At 39.4% G+C, this 19833-nt stretch overlaps 1 protein-coding gene across 3 annotated transcripts in view; it reads right to left on the reverse strand.

Annotated features, from left to right (window-relative positions):
• LOC122561674 (inhibitor of nuclear factor kappa-B kinase-interacting protein-like) overlaps positions 1–16638 on the reverse strand; it is a 28676-nt gene extending 12038 nt beyond the window's left edge. Inside the window, exons 1-3 of one of the 3 annotated variants that reach the window (XM_043713656.1) lie at positions 16008–16637; positions 13754–13871; positions 4833–8262 (exon numbers count right to left, since the gene is read on the reverse strand). In XM_043713656.1, coding sequence (XP_043569591.1) covers positions 7546–8262; positions 13754–13871; positions 16008–16162 — 990 coding nt within the window. In that variant the 5' untranslated portion in view covers positions 16163–16637 and the 3' untranslated portion in view covers positions 4833–7545. The other 2 variants (XM_043713655.1, XM_043713657.1) reach the window with 2 other exon arrangements.
• Between the last annotated feature and the right edge of the window lie 3195 nt (positions 16639–19833).

Consider the following 19833-nt stretch of genomic DNA (forward strand, 5'->3'; position numbering starts at 1 on the left):
ATTCTCCTGTTCCCTGGATGGTGCCTGACCTGCTGCGCTTTTCCAGCAACACATTTCCAGCTCTGATCTCCAGCATCTGCAGACCTCACTTTCTCCTCAGCAGGTAAGTGGTTCTGTTTAGCCACTTGACTTCCCAAAATCTAGAAAACACTACCAGCAAAGATTCAATTTGAAATGGCGACAGAACACAAGACTCATAACCTCACAATAACAATCGCAACCCACCTCATGCAAATAGTTGGTTTCCTGTCTCTGCTTTTTAACCTCTGGTTGAAGATTTGTTATTTTATCAATAACAAACTTCTTTCCAAAGTTAAATGAGAACTGCTTCTGCTTTATGCATCTGTAACATTTGTTGGTGATTTTCTGTCTGTCCAAGTTGAGTATGAGAGTGCAGCAGAGATTTTGCTGAATCCAAGTGGTGCCCCATGACTGCAATTATCATCAATATCTTCAACAAATTTGCAAATACAAAGTGGTCTGTTTAATAATGAAAACTATTCAGGACCACAGTGAGAAAATGAGACAAAAGCACTGTTACAAGATATACCATTTCTACTGTAATACAATTATAAATAATATAACACATGAACAAAGTACAAAGCTACTCTAGAACCATCACATTCTCTCAGACACTGAGGAGCAATTTCTGGTACATTAGTGATGCAAAGTCTAAAACTAGTTGACAGTTTTCTCAATTTTTAATTGTTGATGGTTTATGTGAAAGTACTGGTCATTCTCACATAGCTTGCACATCACATGGAAGGGAAAAAATGTTGACTATAATACTGAATATATTGGGGCAAGAAATATTTCCACAAGTGAAATTTGTGCTAAATGGCTGTCTGCCACAAGAATACTTTGTTGACTTTGTGATCCCTGTGGAGAATCTCACTTTTTTTTGGTTCTATTATTTTTTTTCTCAATGTATCTGTAGGGACATGCCTTTCCTCAGAGAAAGGGTTAGCTTTCTGCAAAAGCCTCTCCGTTGCAAACTATTAGCTGGCTGCCCGTGGCAAGTTTCTTAACTACTGAACCTCTCAAGTTTTCAGTCTTTAGGATCAGTCTATTTTGGAAGCCGATATAACTAATATTCTACAATAATAGCTGTGTAGTATGGTGCAGTGATTGAGTGTAATGTGCAGTGGTCCTTCAATGCAAGAACAATCATGGCATTATTGTTCGAGGACTGGGAATTTGGGGTCAGGGCCTGTAAGATCCACCACAGAATTTTCTTCCTGATCTGTTAACATTTTCCTTGACCTACATTCTGTGACCATGACTTGCTCTGATTCAGCTTCCCCCCAATGCACTATATTGCCAATCGTACCCACAAATCTGCATCTGATTGTGATCAAGTATTGTGAATATGTGTATTTGGAATTGGTAAATGTATTAAACAGGTACTGAGATTCATTCTAGTTTTTTTATTGAAAGCAGTTTGATTTTTCCAGCTTCTGCAGCAATTCTATCTTAATTTAGATTTGTTTCACAGGACAGTTTGCTCAATTTTAATAAATTAACTTGAATAATTAATGATTTTAATTGATGTGAAAAAGGTAATCCATTATTCTGTTTGTGGGAAGTTTGAAGAACTGTTTAGATATTTGCTTTGATATTCATGTGCAACATGAATAAAACAGAAGCACTCAGTGTATAACTATCAATTTAAAAAGTTAAATATTTGACAGTAAGGATTTTGACAGGACTTTGTTGCTGTTTTGAGCACTATACCCTCTCCACACTCCTGTCCCCACTGAACTCTTCTGCACCTCTGAATCTACCATTGCATCTTCATGTCCAGCTGCAGGATTTTATTAAGTTTATTGCAGAAATGAGGCTGAAGCCATTGTAGACTTCTGGTGGCCTTGAATTTGGGGATGGCTGTGAGTTATTTCCAGTAGATTTGCTTCTTTTTCCATCAAATATTCAGAAAAATGTGTAATGCAAATCGTCCATCTCTTTTGAGAAATCAAAGCAAAGTTTAAATGTTGGTTTCAAGATTTGTTCCTTGTGGACATATGGAATACTGACAACAGAATGCAGATCTGTGAAAACAGGACGTCAGTCTCTGTACTACATAACCTTCTGTAGGCTGTCGGACTTAGCTGTATATTCTGAGTAGATACTTCTGGCAGTATCAAGCATAATTAATGGAAATAATTTGAGAGAAGCCAACAATTCTTCAAGTATTCAAACTGAAATAAGGTTGTATTTGATGGAAGCAGCTTTTATAGGACACAGACTATGTATTATTACAAGTTGCAAAACTGTACAATAGTTATGGTACTAATGAGATCTGTTTTTGCAAACGTGTTATGCAAATTCAATGGTTACTTAGGGTTTTTTGAATAAAATCATTATCACACGTGATTATTTAGAATGCCATGCCATTTGGCATTCATATGGGGAAGAGGATGCTATTATTTAATATATTGAACAGGTAATACTCCGTGAATGCTTCTGTTGTATTCATGTTGCACAGTGAAAATCAAAGCAAATGACCAAATAGTTCTCCAAAAACATAGAGAAATGAATTACCTCTTATTATATACTAATTATGTATTATTTGTAATTCCAAACAGACGTTTACCATATGCTTTCCCCAGCTCATTATCTTATTTATAATTATTTTAAAATAAATCTTGCCTTCATCTTGAACTCTTTTGATCCTTTACATATATCATGTATTCATTCATAAGATGTGGGCAGTGAGTCCTAGGCCAAATATCCTTGACTGCTTTATCAATGATGTTCCTCTGTCATGAGGTCAGAAATAGCAATTGATTACTAACGTTTAGAAAATGCTCAATGCAATTTTTTAGATTAGATTAGATTAGATTAGATTAGATTAGATTACTTACAGTGTGGACCTGGCCTTGCCAGCAATGCTCATATTGCATGAAAGAAAACAAAATACTGGAAGGCCATTATTTAATGTCTAATTTGCAAATAATCACGTATAATGAAGCAGTTCTTCTGTAGCAAGACTGGACTACATACAGGCTTGCTCTGAAGTGGAACATAACATTTGCCTCATGCAAGTGTGAGGCAATGCCCATCTCCAACAAGAGATCATGTAACCACATTCTATGACATTATCATAATGAAATCCCCACTATAAACATCCTATGGGTTACCGTTGACCAGAACGCTTGAAACCTGAAGTTTCCAGAGAACACTACCATTTCCTTCAAGATAACGGTCATCCTGATTTGTAACTGAATTGCCATTCCTTCACTGTCACTGGATAAAAATCCTGGAGCTCCCTACCTAACAGCATTGTGTACTTGCACATCATGGACCCTTGCGGATCAAAGTGATGGTTCGACACCACCTTCTTAAGGGCAACTGAGAATGGGTAACAAACCCTGGCCTTGCCAGCAATGCTCATATTGCATGAAAGAAAACAAAATACTGGAAGGCCATTATTTAATGTCTAATTGTTCTTAAGCAAGTAATGAGCCAGCCTCACGAACTACTGTACCCAAGTGGTCAAGGAACACCCAAAATGCTGTTACATAAAGAGAAAAGATTTTAACAAGCAGCAATGAAGAAATGCAAGTCAGCATACAGTTTGACTTGGACAGGAACTTGGAGTTTGTGTACCCATGCAGTTACTTCCATTGTCGTTCTATGTGGTCAAAATCATGGTTTTGTTGAGATGCTGCCAAAAAGTCTTGGAATGTTTCTTAAACACATCTTCAAGCAGTGAAGGGAGTGGGTGTTTAAAGTGGTGGACAAGGTACCAAATCAGCAGGTGGCTTTTCTTGTATGTGCCGAATTTCTTGAGTATTGAGTAAGTTTAGCGATCCATGCAAGTGGAGAATATTCCATTTCACTTCTGACTTGTATGTTGTGGGCCGGTTTTAGGGAGTCAGGAGGTGAATAAGTTTCAGACTCTTGCAGCCACGGTAATTATGTGACTGATCAAGTTATGTTTCTGATAACAGTGAAGCACAGAATGTTGACAGCAGGCAAAACTGACAATGCCAATGCCAATAAGTGTCAAAAAGACTCACTAAATTTTGTGTTGTTAGAAGTGGTTGTTATCTGACACTGAGGTGATATGAATGTTGCTTGCTTTTTGTCCAGGTTTTGCTGCACTGGCCAGTACACAAACTACTTAAGTATGTAAGGAAAAACATTATGACCAGATTCTAATTAAGTTAGCTTGTTATTGAATTGGTTTGTGGGACAGTTCTTTCAGTTTTGGCACACTTTTTAAATCGTAACAAGTAGGTCTTTCTTGAGGTGCTTTTGTCATATCCATTGGGTAGCTTATTTATATTACTAGAGACAGTGAGAGAGAAATGAGTGGGGAGAAATAACAAAAGTTTTTTTAAAAAAATGCTTGCATATAGAGGGCAAATCAGTATCTGATTCAATTCCAACATGTATAACTCCTAACGTTATTAAATACAATCAGGTTACTGAATCAGACACTTAATTTAATAACCATTGAACCATTTTTGATTCAAAAATGAGTAAAGTGGAAAATGAAACCTTATTTCATTACTATTATCAAATCTGAAAAGCAATCAAACGGATTTAAACTGGTCACATTTCAGCACAGTATAAATTACAGTCATACCCAAGAATCAAATTCTTATTCCATAAAAGGAACAATTGGGGAAACACTGACCTTTTATAGGTAGCGTTTAGGGACAGGAAGTATTAACATCTCAGTTTGATTATTCTGAATGCAGAAAATGTTACACTGTTTGCAGAATTTTTGGTTTTCGGTTTAAATTTCTAGGTCTTTGTAGTATATACCTTTCTTGTAATTCAATATAGAGCAAATAATATTAACAGTAAAATCAAATAGCATTTGATTTGATTTATTATTGTCACATGTATCTAGATAGTGAAAATTTTTGTTTTGCATGCAGTACAGGTAGATCAGACAATACAAAGTGCATAGAGTAATAGAATAGTGAAAATAATACAATGTTACCAGTGCAGAGAAGGTGCACAACAGCGAGATCAACATTAAATTTAAAATTTGAGAGGTCCATTCAGAAGTCGAATAACAGCAGGGAAGAAGTTGTTCTTAAATCTATTTGCACATGTATATAAATATCTTTTATATCTTCTCACAGCCAGAAGAGGATGGGAGAGTATAACCAGGGTGAAAGTGGTCTTTGATTATGTTGGCTACTTTCCCGAGGCAGCAGAAAGTATAGATGCAGTCGGTGAATGGCTGGTTTGCATGATGAACTGGGCTGTGTTCATGACTCTCTGTAGTTTCTTGCAATCTTGGGAATAGCAATTATCATACCAAGCTCTGATGTATCCAGATACACTACTTTCTATGGCACATATATAAAAATTGCTAATAGTCGAATTTCCTTACCCTCCTGAGGAAGTAGAGATATTATTGTGCTTTCTTGACCACTGCGTTGACATGGGTGTACCAAGACAGATGGTTGGCGATAATCATTTCCAGGTGATGTTCTTGACCATTTCCATCTCAGCATCACTGATGCAGACAGGGGGTGTGCCCTCCACTCTGCTTCCTGAACTCAATGACCAGCTCCTTCGATTTGTTGACATTAATGGGGAGATTGTTGTCTTTGCACCAGGTCACTAAGCACTCAATCCCTTTCCTCGATGCTGTTTCATTGCTGTTTGAGATCTGCCCTACAATGGTGCTGTTGTTAGCAAACATGTGAATGGAGTTGGGACAGAATTTGGCCCCACAGTCATAAGTGTATAAGGAGTATAGTGGGGGGCGAGGTACGGAGCCTTGCAGGTCATCAGTGAGGAGATATTGTCACAATCTTACGTATTGTGGTCTACAGGTCAGAAAGTCGGGATCCAGTTATAGAGGGCGGGTAGCCAAGACCTAGGTCTCAGAGTTTAGACATGAGCTTTCTTTTGGAATTATGGTGTTGCTAATAGGCAGGAGCCCAACATAGGTATCCTTCTTATCCAGATATTCCAGGATGAGTGCAGGACCAGAGAGAGATTAACCTATTATACCAGGTCAACTGCAAAGGGTCAAGTCAATCCGATAGGCTGGAGTTAATGTGATCAATGACTAACCTCTCAAAGTACTTCATAATTATGGAGGTCAGAGTCACCAGGCAGTAGTCATTGAGACAGACTGCATGATTTTTCTTTGGCACCCGGATGATAGTGGTCTTCTTGAAGCAGATGGGGACTTCAAACTGTAGTAAAGAGAGGTTAAAGATGTCTACAAATGTTCCCCCAACATGTACCACACTCAGCAGACTTAGGCCAGTATTTTTCCAAGGCCATGGAAGGAGAATTTATAATAGGGTGTGGGGATGGGGTGAGTGAGTAACAGACTTGGAACTTTAGAGTGGCCACCTGCTGTTTCCCCATACTTTTCCCTCTGAAGTACAATAGGAGCACACTGGTAGCAGAGTTTTTTACTTCAATTAACTGACATTTAACATGCAAATTATAGTCTTTCCACATTGTCCAGACCCTCTCTCCACTGCATCTGCACCCCCACAAGTGGGGGTGGAGACTATATTGTGTAAATTAAATTTAATTTATTTGGCAGAAAATGGCAAGTGTGTTATATCCTCATCTTTCAGCCTTGTTAATTTGTGAAGGCAGATGTCTCCAATGCTATGCGTCACATATTCTCAACTGCTTCCTTCGTGCTGGTGGCAGCTACAGACAGTGCTTTCTTCACAGCCTCAGCAGTGCTTCCATTGGTCACACTATGGGATCTGCCAACCTTCCTTGACATGGCCAGCAGTGGATTGAGCTCCCATCTCTGGAACCCACTTCCCTTCCCAAACTGGACAAAGATAACATGGCTTGTTACTTGTCAGTCTCTCCAAAGACACAAACAGGGTTAGACCTGGAAGTAGCTGACATCTGAGAACTTTAAAAGTCTGGAATGCCAGCTTCAGTCCCTGAAGAGCTAAGTTTACTTTGTGCCTATCACCTGCCTTTCTACTGAAATTTAAAAGTTTTACTTCATAGCTTCTTAACTAATCTAAAGCTACTCCTCACCATTCACCTCATTGTATTTATATTCCCAAAAACACATGGTTGCAGATTGCACAACACAGGTTGCTCGTCACAACAAACACATTTCCTTCAAATTGCCGTCAATGTTTCACTCATTAGATATTATCACTGAAATAAAATTAACGTGTTTAATCTGTGAACAATGTCTGAAAGCAAACATGATGATTTGTTTTAAAAGTTACAAATTATACTCTTCCCATAGCTTTTACTCTAATTTTCAACATCTGTAATGTCTTTCAACAAATTTAAGCATTATTTCCAAAGCAATCTTTTGGGTTGTATCATTTCCAATGATTTATTTTACCAGCAGTTAAGTCCAACAAACTACACTTGATGCCACTACATTTGCACCTATGGAAATTTCCTGTCCCAAAAGCAAAGCTAGAATGCATCAAAAGAGTGCCGTTAATTGCATTTGTGTGCACAGTTTACTGATGCAGTGACTTTAATTGTAGAAAGCCATGGACTCTTCTCCTCTTCCTTCTTGTTCGATGATATCCCATCACACAGCTTTCATGGCATCTAGATAATTTATTGACTTTTAAACTGACCATCAGACAATAACATTTCCAGCTCTTTTTTAATGTCCAATATCTCAGTTACGACTTTCAGCATGTTGTCCTCCAAATTAAATATCTGGACTGTCATGTCATCTATTTTCTTTTCAGTGCTAAGGAGGTCACTGGATATCTTAAGAACAGAGTGGACACCATTATCAATTATGGGAAGTTGTTCTTGACATTCTTTAAGTTTAGGTTCATAATCAGAGAGTTTTTCTCCTAATTCTTTATCCTTTGAAATCAAACTGATCTGTTGTTCAGCTAATTTCTCAATAGTTTTCATATTCCAGTTCGCTTGCTTCTCAAGGCCACCCAAATCATCCTCCTCTTGCCGCTCAATCGCCTTTGTGTTTCTCATAGTACTCCCTTCTAAATCTTCCATCTTTTTGGTGAGATCCTTCACACCTTGTTCAACTGTATTAATTTCTGATGAAATTTTGTTATGCATGCTCTTTGACTCTGACTTCAAGTTGGCAATCTCAGTGTTTATTTCATTTAAGCTTTGTTTCCAGGTGTCCGAAATATTTTGAAAATTTTCATTGACATGCTGCATTTTTCTTGCTATCATCTGTTCTTTATTCTGTAGACTAGTCATACTGCTGCGGAGTTCTGACATCTCCTGTTCGAAGAGGGTCATGACTGAGCTGGATGACAGTGCTTTCTGCAGGACGTCTTCGGATGATTCCAGCTGTATCCGCAACACAAAACAGGGCAGATCTACTTAATCAGCAATAAAAGTGACCAAGTTCATTCTGACATAAATAGTAAATGTTTTTACTGCTAATCAGCATCTTCTCCTTTCCAAGAATTTGACTTCAAAACATCGTCCTAGAAATTTATTTAAGTTCACTTTAAGGTGCAGAATGGACAGCACATTCAAGCATGTACACTCAATGTCACAGATGTCAGATACCAGGGCTTCAGTTTAATATTTCCAGAGAATTGTGGGCACCTGCTGATCCTTCATAAACAGTTCACAAGATTCTGGCACTGCTGTTTGGATTAGCTTTCACAATAAAAAATACTCTGAACTGTGCTGGAGAACAGGAAGAGGCAAACAGAGGAGCAGCAGCAGCCCTCACCTGTGCATGAGTACACAAAGGGCACAGTGCTTATGGTTTTGGTGTCAGTCTCCAACAATGCATTTAAAGACTACTTATTACATCACAGAAGAAACCAGCAAGAGTGAGCAAAGTAGACATCTTTTTTACAAATTGCTGACTAAATTTCCCAGAGGAGTATCAAACATAATAATATCAGCTACAATTCCTCTGGAACTGTTTTTCAAAGAGCTTCAGTTTATTGAAATTAATTCAAAAATGTAGTACATGTCAGAAACAAAGTGACCAAAGATTAAGCACACCAAGTCACATTCTTATTGCAGCACAATACCGAAACAATAGGGAAAACTCACAACAGGATCTTATGAGTATTGGCTTAAGTTATATAAAGAAATCAATGGTCATAAGATCTCTGTTTGATAAATATAGTAATGTTCGAAGTGTTCAAAAAGGCAATCCAATGTAATGGCAGAAAAGACTATGTATAATCTAGTCTGCAAGAAATTTTGAGATTCTCTGACTGTCATTTTTGAAGGTATCAGACAGTATTGGGCTTAAACTATTAAATAAACTAGTTACTGTAATAGCGTATTTGAAAGAAGTTATAATCTTTTTCACTATCATATTAACCATATACTACAAAAATAATCAGACGTATTAATGTGCAGCATTATATTAGAAACTGACTTTTCAATTATGGGATCTGATTGAGTTCAGGCAGGCTATGGAATGAAAGCCGCCTCTGTTTTTTGATTTCAATCTAGTTCTCAGTAAGCAGTTGTCCACAATAAAAAAATGTGACCCCATGCAAACATTGACACTAAACTGGTAAACACACTTAGACAGCTTATTTGGTAATAGATGCTGGAATGGGATAAACGAGTGCTCCATCTCTCAGTTTGTAGCATAATATTTGGGGGAAAAGTAGAGATAACTCTAATTAATGTACAACCATTTTGCATCTCTACCTGCATGAACAATCCTTGATGAATCAGTGTCTCAGCCTTCTCTGTACATGAAATGGATATATTTGCAGATTATAGCAAATTATATTTTATGTACATGTATATCATAAATGACACCTGCTGAGCCATTTGTAGTTTATTATATACTTTGCTTTGCAAAAAATAATTTTTTTCTATCCTTTAAATCCATCATTCATTTTGCTGGTGGGCACAACATCAAAGGGTTTCCCTTCGATTGGTTGAAAACTAGCTTCAAAAACCAGATTTCCAGGTAACTGAATACCAGAACTGTGACAATTGACATTATCTCATCGACATAACAAGACCATGCCGATCAAAGACAGATATGTATTTCCTAACTTGTTTGTATATTGGAGAAATGAAACAAGCTGTAGTTTATGAAACGTAAACTGATAAATAAAGGTAAAATCGCTACAGTCCTACCAGACTATAGACTGCGCTCCCATTAGAGCGGGTTGACGGAGAATGAGTTTAACCTGAGGGTCACCACGCCTCAGGTTAGTGAAGAGACTCAAAGGAGATTTGTTCATGGTAAACTCAGTCAGTGTGGGAATTGATTTTGTGCTGTTCATGCCCCACTGCTTTGCAAACCAGTCGTCCAACCAACTGAACTAACTGATCCTACAAAAAGACTGATATAAATGCTGTATAATATAACATGACTTGTGATATCAATGAATGTTTAGGTCAAAAGACATGTTTCAATATACTGTCCCAGAAGTAAGATTTAGAGACATTACCAGTAGCAGGCAAATGCAACCAAATGTTGTGGCTCTTATAGCCCTGGCAATTCAATTTTTAAGTCCAGCTTTTTGAAATGAGTTGACAATCATCAATAGTCATCACAAAATAAAGTTATGTTTTTTCAGTTAAGTATGATATGAGAATCAAAAAGATAAGTCAATCAACAGTTTTCAGGTATGGTCAGTGCAGCATCAAATTCTTCAAGCAGCAGGAATATCTCAACATGGTGTTTTGAAGAGAGAAAATTGGGCTATTCCTTCTAACAAAAAAAAAAGAAATAAACACTTCTCCTTCTACATGAGAAGCATCTTTAGCATTTTCTGTAAGAAAATGCCTATATGGATAAAAGTGTTTTCATCGTTTTTTCCGAAGGGCTAGAAATGTTTGAGATTAAAGGCATCTTGCACAGTAACCCCCAACATCACAAACCATAATTGGTGAATCAGTATCGGAAAATATATGATAATGAATAATGGAGGAGTTGAACCTTTTATTAAGCAGTGAGCATAAGTGAATAATGTATGTATTACAACTGAATGATGAAGCAAAAAATATAATGGGCAAATCCATTAGACTGACTCAGTTTGAACACAGAAACTTTGCCTTCATGGATCCAAAGCTCAGTATAACTCTTCCAACATTCATCAATGCAAAACTCCTAATGGGTTCTGCAAATTGCTTGCCGTAACTTCAGCAGAATACACCTTATCTACCTCAACTAGCTGGAGTTTCTACATATCTTCCAAAGTTGTAGCAAATTGGAGAATTAGAGAAATTCTTGCTCAAGTCTTTATCTACAACAAAAGCACAGGCTTTTTTGAGGTTGCTTTAAATAGCTTTATCGTAACATGTTAATGCTAATTATCTAAGATTATTCCAGGGAGCAATTATTGCAGAATACAATATCCCAATATTTCCATGTATTTCACCAAACTAGTGGCTCACCTAACAAAAGGCAGTGATTCCCACTGTTAGAGTAAGAGGAAGATTTTCACTGATTGGTACGTTTAGCAAAACGGCTAACATCATCTTCATTTTATTGTTTATACTTTACTCCAAATGATGAATGAAGAAAACCTTCCCTGTGTATTTTTACATGAGAATATTCTTGCCTTTACTCATTACAGCATTTTTCAAAACAGAAATTAAAATGAATCACACTGCAGTTAAAAAGATTAGATAGTATGCAATTGTAAAACAAATCTATCACTAAAGAGCTCATCTTTTATCAGAATGCACCGCAAGTTTTACTGCTGACCCAAATTTGCAACGTGCATTACCAAAGGCTAAGAATATCCAGTAGCAACATGAAGTGTTAAAATGGTTCAGCAGAAATCCCCTTGGTCAATATCAATTTTAATATTTGCATATCTATTTAATTATTTTGAGATCAAGGAGATATTTTAAAGGTGTTTTGAAAAGTTTTTGTCATAAGATGCTGACCTCGATCAGCAAGTTAATTTAGGCTGCAATAACCTCAGGTAGCATCAAGAGCTGCATATGGATTGTTCAAAACAAAGCCTTAACCTAAAAGGCTCTAGTGCAATATTTCCTCATATATTCCTCATGGCTTCGTCTTTTATAATCATATAAACAAATTTGCAAAGTTCTGCTGTACACTTTGAATTGCATCCAACTATGAAGTTTTTTTTCTTTAGTTTGGATTTGAGTTTGTAAATTTGTAGCAAAGATACAATCACAAATTAATCACCTTTAAAACAGAATTACATATTGCCATACTTGCAAGTCATTTTAATCATTTGTTACCAAAGGAATTGTGTTTTGGAATATTTGGTAATCAACCTAGCAGCCAATAGCACAAGCAACATTCAATAAACTTCATAGCAATATATTGCACATTGTGCTTTGAGATGTTTCTGGGAAGCAGAAAAAGGCTATGACAGATGCTCAAGTCTTTTCTTCCTATAATATTCAAATACTCCAGTACAGTAAATACACACTGAAAACATATGTTATTAAGACATAAAATTACTGGGCATCATCATCTTCTATGTATAGAACCTAATTAATGATATCCTTAAGAAGTACAAAGGGATCAAATCATATTCCTTGGAAAAATTACAATAATAGCAAGGAACCTAAACTAAAACTGAATGGAAACAATTATATTCATGCTTTGCAGGAAGAGAAATAAAGTCTTAAACTGTAGGTTTCACTTTTGGCTTCTCATCTAATTGCCTTCATTTGTTCAGTGACACTCCATGCAAGGCCATATCTATTGCTCAACCTTCGGTGCCCCAAGTAGAAGAGTTCTTCAATATAGAATGCATTGCTTCAGAGAGTAAAGTGTCAGTCACAGACTTCATAGCTGAATAGACGTTTTCTCCCTTATGGAGAATTAAACTAATCCAAAAATTTTGGGGTATTTTCACGTTCTAACCCACTAATTAGGTGAATTCAATTTCACACTTTTTCTTGAGATTTAGGTTGATTGGCTATGCTAAATTACCCATAGTATCCAGGGATGTGTCAGTTAGGTTGATGAACCATGGGAATGCAGGTTTTCATGGATGGGGCGGGGGGGGGGGGGTTGGATCTGGGTGGGATGCTCTTCAGAGGGTCAATGTCGACTTGATGGGCCAAATGGCCTGCTTCCACACTGTATGGATTCTATAATTCTCTTATTTGATGTCAGGAATGCTACATTACCGATGCAGGACCAAATAAGGCTTATAGTGAATATTGTGTATGTCTGTCTCTTCTACAAGCCTTGTTTCCAAAGGCTGGACCATGCACTTCTTACAGGAAAAGTACTGCAGTGATTTGCCATTGTCCTCTGCAAGATAGCTGACCAGAAAACTCTTGTGTTACTGTCACCTGCCATCAGGCATAGTGGAAGGACTTCTAGGCTCATTATCAATCTGTATGGCCATCTTAGGATCACAGAATTGTTACAGTGTGGAAGCTGGCCATTTGGCCCATCGAGTCCACAGAGACCCTCCGAAAAGATTCCCACCCAGACCCAACACCCCCTACCCGAGCCCTATAATTCCTATGGCTAATCTATCTTGACACTCTGGGCAATTTAGCATGGCCAATCCAAGTAACCTGCACATCTTTAGACCATGGAAGAAACGAGAAGTCCCAGAGGAAACACATGCAGACTCAGGGAGAATTTGCAAACTCCACACTGACAGTGACCCGAAGATGGATCGAATTCGAGTCCCTGGTGCTGTGAGCAGTCCTCATATGGGATGCAGTTCAAGAATTTGGAGGGGAGTCTTATCACTGCATGACAAGATGTCCTTCTTAATGTTAAGTAATGATATTTATGTGAACTTGGAGGAACTTCCTTTTTAAATTGAAATTTAGTCCATTATGCATCTTTCTGCTTAACTTTCTACAACAGGTGTTTTCTCACATTTACCTTTTTTGAAACTTTGTTAATTTCATCTTCCAGGGCCTGGGCAGCTACAGATTTCATGTACAGCTGCTGGTACTTTTGTTCCACATCAGCAAACTTAGCTGACTGCTGGAACATGAGCCTGCAAAAACAGAAGACAAATTTCACAATAGTGAACTTATTTACAATTTGGTACTTGAATCTTCAAAGCAACAGCAACTGAAAGGCAATAGTTCAAATCATCATGGCAATATCTTTAAAACAGATAAAGATCAAGCTAACTGATTTACAAGAAAGGGGCTCAGGGATAAACAGGTAGTAAAAGGTTATACCATCAGCTCTGCACCTCGGTTCAGTGCAAAATATGAACATAAACAACTGCCATGCAAATAGCAAGTGTTATTGATGACCTAACAGTGAATTATATGTTGGTTAGTGATGCAAATCATATCAAGGAAGCCATCAGCCAATACTTTGACTTTCAAATAAAAACAGAAAATGGCAGAGACGCTCAGTGGGTCTGGCAGCATCTATAGAGAAATAAACAGAGTTAACTTTGAGACAATAGTACTCTTCTCCATTCTGAGAAAGTCATAGTGGACATGAATCAGCAACTGTTTCTCTCTCCACAGATGCTGGCAGATGTGAGCTTTTTGATTATTTTATGGTTTGATGTTAGATTTCCAGCATCCACAGTACTTTGTTTAACTTTGGTTTTCAACACTGCATTTGCAATTTGAAAAAAGAAACCACTTTCAAGGGGTTTGGCGATGGAATGTGATTTTCTTAATATGGTATCCTCAATGACTTGTCTAACCACTCTCTTCTTGATTGCAATGCAGAGAGAACCTGGATTATAGAATCATTGAGTTGACAGCATGGAAACTGACCCTTCTGTCCAACTCATCCATGTTGACCAGACATCCTGGTTCTAGTCCCATTTGCCAGTATTTGGCCCGTATCCCTCTAAATTCTTTATCTATCCACCCATATGCCTTGTAAATGTTGTAATCTTTAGTAAAAAACAGAAAATATTCATCTGACAGGATGTGGGGAGAGAGTAACAAAGGTAGCCTTGTTCTAGTTCAGAAAAAGGGACTCCAATCTAAAATGTGAACCATGTGAACACAGGGTGTTCTGCTTCTATTTCACTTCAGCATCCAGTACAGTGTCCTTGAGGTGCTGGACACTGAACACCACAGTAGGAGGGATGAAGTGTCATCTTCCTGATCAAGACAGTGATCGTGCTCTACATCTCTACGACTCTACAACTCTCACAATCCAATGAAGCGGGTACTGCTTTCAGAGCCCGACGTGCAGCAGATCCACACAAAGAGGCTGCGGGGAAGTATGAAACTTTCGGCGGCATATCCAAATTAAAGCCACGCGACTTCGGAATTGGCCCCATCCCAGGGTTTCTTAGTCGGTTCAAGTCGGACAGAGTCAAAGTTGAAGGGAGCCCGGGGTTCACGCTCCGTTCGACGCAAGGCGCCAAAGCTGGGTTTCAAAAACCAAACGGTCACAAGCGACCACGTCCACACATCTGCTTCGAGGTCCTCACAGGGAAGAAGAATAATAACAATAACCGTCTTCAGACATCGCGGATCTCCCACTGGATTAAACCAAGTTTCATCACTCCGGGCCGTTTTTATTGGAGCAGGAATTCGAGCAAATATTTCCCACTTTTTGTGAGTGTGTGTGTGTGGCGGGCGTGGGCCCTGACAAGCAGCAAACGTGGTTTGTGGAGCCCAATTCCACTCAATTTAATGTATAGAAAAATCACGGCCATTTTCTGGTGTGTTTAGTTTTAGAGAAAAAAAATTAAATCCGTTCAGCTCACTGGAGCTGTCCGTCCGCCTACAGGGTACATCCTGAATCGTCGACAGTAAAAGGTAAACAAAGAGTTATTTAAAACAAAAAGAAATAGTTCCCCCCCGCCCCCCAGTTCCTTCAGCACCCGGGATAAAATAATTTAACTCTCACCGGAGATTTAAGTGAAGAGGCAACACCCCTCCTCAACGGTTTTTAAATGAAGAGGGAACATTCCTGAAAATTTTCAAAGGAGGGAACATCCCCGAAGTTTCTGAAAGAGGGAACAACTCTCTGAAGTTTTTAAATAAAGAGGGAACATCCCAAGGTTTTTAAAAGTGGGGAAAACCCCTCCGAAGTTTTAAATAAAGAGGGAACACCCCCGAGGTTTTTAAACGAACAGGGGACAGGCGAAGTTGTCGAAGAGACGAAACGATGTGCGTTGCGGACTCCCAGCTCTCTCCCTTACCCCGCCATGGCCGCGCTGGCGAGCAGCGACAGCAAACACAGCGCATTCCTCACAGGGCCCTCCGACACCTTCCCTCTCGCAGGCTGCTCTCTCGCCCCGTCGCTCTGCTTGCCACCGGCCACGTTCTTCTTCCTCTGCTTCACTTCACTGGACATCTTGCAACACCAGTGCCTCCCCCGGGCCCGGGCGTTCGCCAATTTCTGACCTAATTCCGGCAACCCAGAGGCGATCTCCGCCCTCCCTCTCCAAACCCGGACGCGCGTACACTGAACACAAACCAGTCAGTTATGCCCTTTTAGTTCTTGTCTCTCAAAAGGTTTCCTTTGAGCCAATACGATCTTGCACATCGAGGTGCTAGAGCACGGGAGAACTGCCAGCCTGCAGGGAACGTGGGGCAATGGGGTTCTCGGTGGACCTCCAATTCCCAGGCAGTTTTCTGGGGAGCTGGTTTGACTCTCGCCAAGATTCAGCCTTTGTCTAGAATTAATAATGACAATGGCACAACCGTAGTAAAAATCCATCTGGATCACTACTATTCATCCTGTCTCTTAGTTGCCCGCTTGAAACAGTGCGATTTAGCCTGAAGTCTAGATTAGATTAGATTCCCTACAGTGTGGAAACAGGCCCTTCGGCCCAACCAGTCCACACCGACCCTCCCAAGAGTAACCAGACCCATTTCCCTCTGACTAATGCACCTAACACTTAGCATGGCCAGTTCAGCTGACCAGCACATCTTTGGACTGTGGGAGGAAACTGGAGCACCTAGAAGAAACCCACGCACTCACGGGGAGAATGTGCAAACTCCACACAGACAGTCGCCCAAAGCTGGAATTGAACTTGGGACCCTGGTGCTGTGAGGCAGCAGTGCTAACCACTGAGTTGCTGCCCTAAGAAGGGAATTAATTGACCTTTCCCCCTTATAAAGAATAACCGAAACCTAAAACAAAATAAAGAACTGGGTATGCCAGAGATCTGAAACAAAAGCAAACATTGCTGGAGAAACTCAGCAGCTCTGGCAGAATCTGTGGGAAGAATGCAGAGTTAATTTTGGAGTCCAATGATTCTTCATTCTTAAGCCAGTTGATCCTGCAACAGTAACTGTTTTTTGGAACACTATATCTCAAATTAGTCAAGCAACAGTCTGACAATTATACCCAGGAAATTATATCCGCCGCACAGTGTCCTAGCCATTATCATTGCAGAGGTGGTGGCACAGTGATGTACAATCTGGAGGGAGTTGCCCTGGAAGTCTTCGACATTGAAGTCGCATGGCAATATGTCAAATAGGTGCAATGAAAGCACTTGCTGAATACCTCATACCACCCTTCCTCAGCTGATAAATCAGTGCTTCTTCATGTTAAACACTACCTGGATGAAGCACAGAAGTGGTATGAGAGCAGAATATACTCTGGTTGGGAGACTACAATGTTGACCAAAAAAAGAGTGGCTCAGCAGAACTACCGCTGACTGAGCTGGTTGAGTCCTAAAAATATAGCTGCTTGACTGGGATTACAACAGGAATTAGGACAATCCTGTGAAGAATGAAAGAGAAAGGAAAATGTCTTTGACCACATCCTTCACACTTCAATATTTCTGCCTCTGTCCATTAATGCAGCTGTCCATGACAGCATTATGACTGCTGTACAGTCTTTTGTGGAGACAAAGTCCTTTCTTCATATTGAAGATAGCCCGCACCATGATTGTGGCTCTAAAAGGTAAAGTTGCCATACTCTTACCAGACCATGGGGCTGCTGTCACAGAGAGAGATGACTGGTGGTGATTTAACCTAAGGGTCACCATGCCTCAGGTAAAAAGAGAGGTTGAGAAGAAGAGTTCTTCATGATAACCTCAGTCAGTATAGGAATTGCACTCTCAATACAAAGCAGCCATCCAGTTACCTGACTTAATTGATCCCAAAACTCTACGACTATGCCAAATGGAATAGACATCAACAGATTAGCAACTCAGGTTTAGGTATTCCTGGAGATGTTGTGGGCCATCAGCAGTAGCCAGATTGTACTCAAAACATAATCTGTAAACTCATGGCCCAGCATATCCCCTACCATTACCAGATATTCTTTTCACTTTCACCTGGCTTATCTCTGACTCCACTTTCTGTGGATAGGCTGTCCACCAATATCCATCACAAGCCCATCAACTTCAGTTATTTTGACAAGTTACTATATATTTAACGTTACAGTTAGTAATAATTCTATTTGATACCCAATGAAAATGTGAAATGGTGGTGCCTCTGTGGGTATTAATTTTGTTACCATTTTTGAAAATGGACACTTTAGTTTGTTTCCAACATAGCCAGAGCTTCCAACTAGCCATTGACTCAAACAATCATTATCATCTCAAACCAATATGAATACTGCTATTCCCTGAGGATTTATTTGCTTCATAATCCCTCAGACTGTACCTCTGTGAAAACTATATTGAAGTAACTAACAATACTGCATCACTACATCATTACATAAAGTAATTCTTGGAGGAATACTTTGCATCTGGGACCTGTAGTGAATTGTCATCAGTGTTGGTTCCTTTTCTGCAACAATCTCCAATCCTCCAAAAATCATAATCACTACAGCAAAGAAAAAAAAAACCAGCCATTCAGCCTAATATATTTCCACCAGCTCTCCAAATGAATTAATGTAATTTTATTCCCCTGTAACCCTGCACATCATTCTTCTCAGTCCAGTTCTCTTAAATTCTTCAATTGAACCTGCCTCCATCATAACGTCAGCCAGTGCATTCTAGACCTTAACCACTAGGGCTTTAAACTTGTGAATCGGGGGGAAGAGAAAGGGAAATCCTTGGAGTCAGGTAGAAAGATAAGCAGCAGGTTAGCATGTGTGCAGAGTTTAAGTTCAAGGCAGGCTAGGAATAAAGCAAAAAGGAAGGATAACTTAGATATTAAGAGAGATGTTGGAAATCATGAGAATAAGAAAATCAGCATTAATGCGCTTTACCTGAATGCTCGTAGTATTCTTAACAAAGTAGATGAATTAACGGCACAAATCGTTGTGAATGATGATGATGTGCTAGGCATTACAGAGATATGGTTGCAGGGGATTCAGGACTGGCAGTTAAACATCCAAGGATTTACAGCTTATCAAAAAGACAGGGAGGTGGGTAGAGGGGGGCAGGGTTGTCCTGTTAATTAAGAATGAAATTAAATCTGTGGTACTGAATGATTATGGTCAGATGATGTGGAGTCTGTGTGAGTGGAGTTGAGGAACCACGAAGGCAAAAAAATCACAATGGGAGTTATGTGCAGACCTAACAATGGTCAGGAGCAGGGGCGCAAGATTAGATACCCTACAGTGTGAAAACAGGCCCTTCGGCTCAATAAGCCCATACCGACCCTCCGAAGAGTAACCCACCCAGATTCATTCCCTGTATTTACCCCTAACTAATGCATCTAACACTGGGCAATTTAGCATTGCCAATTCATCTAACCTGCACATCTTTGGATTGTGGGAGAAAACCCACACAGACACAGGAGAATGTGCAAACTCCTTACAGACAGTTGCCAAAGGCTGGAATTGAACCCGGGTCCCTGGCGCTGGGAGGCAGCAGTGCTAACCACCGTGCCGCCCAGTGATGTACCAGGAAATGTCAGAAGGGCATGTCAGAAAGACAAAATCACGGTGATCATGAGGGACTTCAATATGCAGGTGGACTGGGTGAATAATGTTCTGGATCAGTGGTGCTGGAAGAGCACAGCAATTCAGGCAGATGCTGCCTGAATTGCTGTGCTCTTCCAGCACCACTGATCCAGAATCTGGTTTCCAGCATCTGCAGTCATTGTTTTTACCTGGGT

This window comes from Chiloscyllium plagiosum, chromosome 23 (genome assembly GCF_004010195.1).
Source record: "Chiloscyllium plagiosum isolate BGI_BamShark_2017 chromosome 23, ASM401019v2, whole genome shotgun sequence".
In the NCBI taxonomy this organism is placed as follows: Eukaryota; Metazoa; Chordata; class Chondrichthyes; order Orectolobiformes; family Hemiscylliidae; genus Chiloscyllium; species Chiloscyllium plagiosum.